This window comes from Austrofundulus limnaeus, unplaced genomic scaffold (assembly GCF_001266775.1).
Source record: "Austrofundulus limnaeus strain Quisiro unplaced genomic scaffold, Austrofundulus_limnaeus-1.0 Scaffold1079, whole genome shotgun sequence".
Taxonomy (NCBI): domain Eukaryota; kingdom Metazoa; phylum Chordata; class Actinopteri; order Cyprinodontiformes; family Rivulidae; genus Austrofundulus; species Austrofundulus limnaeus.
The window spans coordinates 76,372-79,232 of NW_013953481.1; the positions used below are offsets into that span (position 1 = coordinate 76,372).

The 2,861-nt window shown below is 44.4% G+C and overlaps 1 protein-coding gene across 1 annotated transcript in view; it reads right to left on the reverse strand.

The window, feature by feature from the left end:
• The window catches only part of LOC106534048 (fasciculation and elongation protein zeta-1), a gene marked incomplete at its 3' end in the record, with an annotated part of 19,047 nt that overhangs the window by 4,060 nt on the left and 12,126 nt on the right, over positions 1 to 2,861 (reverse strand). Inside the window, 1 exon segment of the mRNA XM_014030554.1 lies at positions 1,792 to 2,105. Within this exon segment, the coding sequence (XP_013886008.1) occupies positions 1,792 to 2,105 (314 nt within the window).

A 2,861-nucleotide genomic window follows, 5' to 3' on the forward strand; every position in this document is an offset into this window, starting at 1 on the left:
CACACACACACACACACACACACACACACACACACACACACACACACACACACACACACACATTGTGAAAAACATCCCGTTTAAGTCTTCAGATTGAAAAAAGTAGCTGATGTTAACACAGACCTCTTCAGCAGATTTTTACACTTGTCTCAGATGTAAAGTCTGTTACAAAGTTACACTGCCTGAACAAAACCAAGTGTCCTCCTGGATGTAACTCAGGTCTATGATGTGGGGTCTCTGCAGGTGGTCTGGTCTAGGTTCAGCAACAGTGTGTGCTCAAAGAATGAGGTCAGCTGACCTGAATATACTGAAGGACCAGGTTATTCCATTAATGATTGTTTCTTCCCTGATGGCACGGCCATATTCCAAGATGACAATGCCAGGATTCATGGGGCTCTTATTGTGAAAGAGTGGTTCAGGGAGCATGAGACATCATTTTCACACATGGATTGGCTCCACAGAGTCCATGGAGAATCTTTGGGATGTGCTGAAGTTCAGACTCTACCATCGTCAATGTGAGATCTTGATGAAAAATWAATGCAACACTGGATGAAATAAATCTGGTGACGTTGTAGAAGTTTTTCCAAACAATGTTACAGAGAATGCGTACTGTAATCAACGTTAAACCAAATATTAGAGCATGTGACCCTTTTGTTGGCCAGGCAGTGTAATAACTTTAAATTTGGATGTGGTAGTAGCTGAGAGTCATTTACAACACAAACTCTAAGCATAGCATCCTGTATCAGACCGGACATAAACAGTAGTTTTTTTAACTGTGATGACCCTGTGACCTGCCCAGGGTGTACCCCTCGCACTGTGACTGCTGGATATGGGCACCGGTGGCCCCGCGACCCTGAAAGTATAAGTTTGTTCAGATAATGGATGGATGGATGGATGGATGGATGGATGGATGGATGGATGGAAGGATGGATGAACAGCATTTTTCTGTAAACTCTGCACCATCACTGGGTGAGACAGGTTCCTTTAAGGAATGCTCAGTCTTTAGTTGATAGCTTCTGCAGTAACTGGTATTTAGGGCAACGTTTATGTTGACCAATCATTCATTTCTCTTTATTTGTTGTGTAATATTGCAGAGTCACATATAAAACCACAGCTGATGAAAAGCATTAGGCTCTGCTGCTGAAAAGAACTGGACGGGTTCTGAACATGGACTTTCCTGGAAGATCATTAATAGACTAATGGACCTGAGACCCATTATGTTCAGAGTCAGAAACACGATCAAGAGGAGACATCAGTGATGTCAGCATATTTAGACTGAAGACAGAAGATGGAAGCTGCTCAACAGAACTGAAAATATGGATGGAGGACCTCAGTTTAGCTTGTTTGTCACGCTAGTGCCGAGCTAATATATATAAGGCAATATAGCATCGGCGCTAGCGCAAAGGCTAACAGGCTAAGCTGAGGTTCTTCTTCCATGAAGCAGCTCTGTTGTCCTCCATCCATATTTTCAGTTCCAGGCTGAGTCATTTCTACCTTCTCCTCTCTGTCARCGCTCTCTGGTTTCATTTAAAAGAGTCAATCATCAGATATTGTCCAAGATTAACCTTCAGTTAAAATGTATTTTTAAAAATGATGAAAACTAAACAGCCTATATTATTTTTACAGTCTTTATTTTACAGTTAAAATATATGTTTATCAAATAAAGTCTAATGTTACAACTAATCGGGGATCCCTTTAAACCTTGAGACGTTGCTGGCAGACAGGAACAGGTAAAAACATGAATGCTGCTTTCAGCGGTGGGCTGTATTAAATAATTAAATGTCCCATCACCTTGACTGGCATGGTGCCGGTCTTCTCTGTGCGCCCAGTGGAGGTTGCGTTCCCTCCGTTTGTGGACACAGTCCCGCCCCCCTGCAGGCTCAGGGCTTTGTCCCGGCGCCTGCGTTTGCTGCTCTCTCGTTGCTCCTTCTGCCTGTTCTGCACCTCCATCAGGGCTGTGATGAACGTGTTCTTCACTTCTTTCTCAAACTCCAGTTCGTCTCTCCGGGCCAGCTGGTTGACGAGCTCCTCGGAGTAGTGACGGATGGCGGCCTCCACCCTGTGCAGCAGCTCCACCAGCCCTGAGCTGGGCATCAGGCTCAGGCCTGCAGGAGGAAGCACCACAAACAGGAGCAGGAAGAAAATGCTGTCAGTCTGTTGGTGAATGTGAGGATCTGTTACCAAACCAACAAGCTGTGGGTCYACAGTCTGACACCACCGAGCTACAAATGCTACTACACTTGCTCTGCAGTGCTACACTGAAAACAGGACCATCTAAACATTAGGGGTGTAAGAAAATATCGATACACTGAAATATTGTGATATTTCATTTCCCGATACTGTATCGATATTCTAAAGCCCTGTATCGATTTTTTTATTAAGGTTTAAAATGCCAACTTTCCTGCCAGCCATCATTTTTATGTTGTAGTTCAGCCTCTGACTGCTAGTTGGCAGCAGTGAGCCAGCCATTTGGCTCCTCTACCTCTTGAGCGCCAGAGAGCAAGGGTAGCATTAGCATTGTGAGTAAACATTAGCTTCACGCTCCTATAGCTGAATCGGAGCAGAAAAAACCGACACCCTCTGCCTTCTAAGCTGAGGTAAGGTTATGAACAGTTCCTTATTTGTCAGAATGTCTGTATTGTAAGCCAAATTAATTGTCTCGTGTGCTATTTTTTCCAAATGTAGTCAGCCGTCATGTTACCGAAGGCAGGCAGGCAGGCATGTACAGTATGTATAACATGCGTCTAGCGCCTCAAGCTCGGCACTCCCTCCGTGACATAAAACTCTGTCTGTTGCTCTCAATGGGCCTCATGCAAGAACCGTTCGTACGCACAGTTTTGTTTTTAAGTTGTGCGTACGAG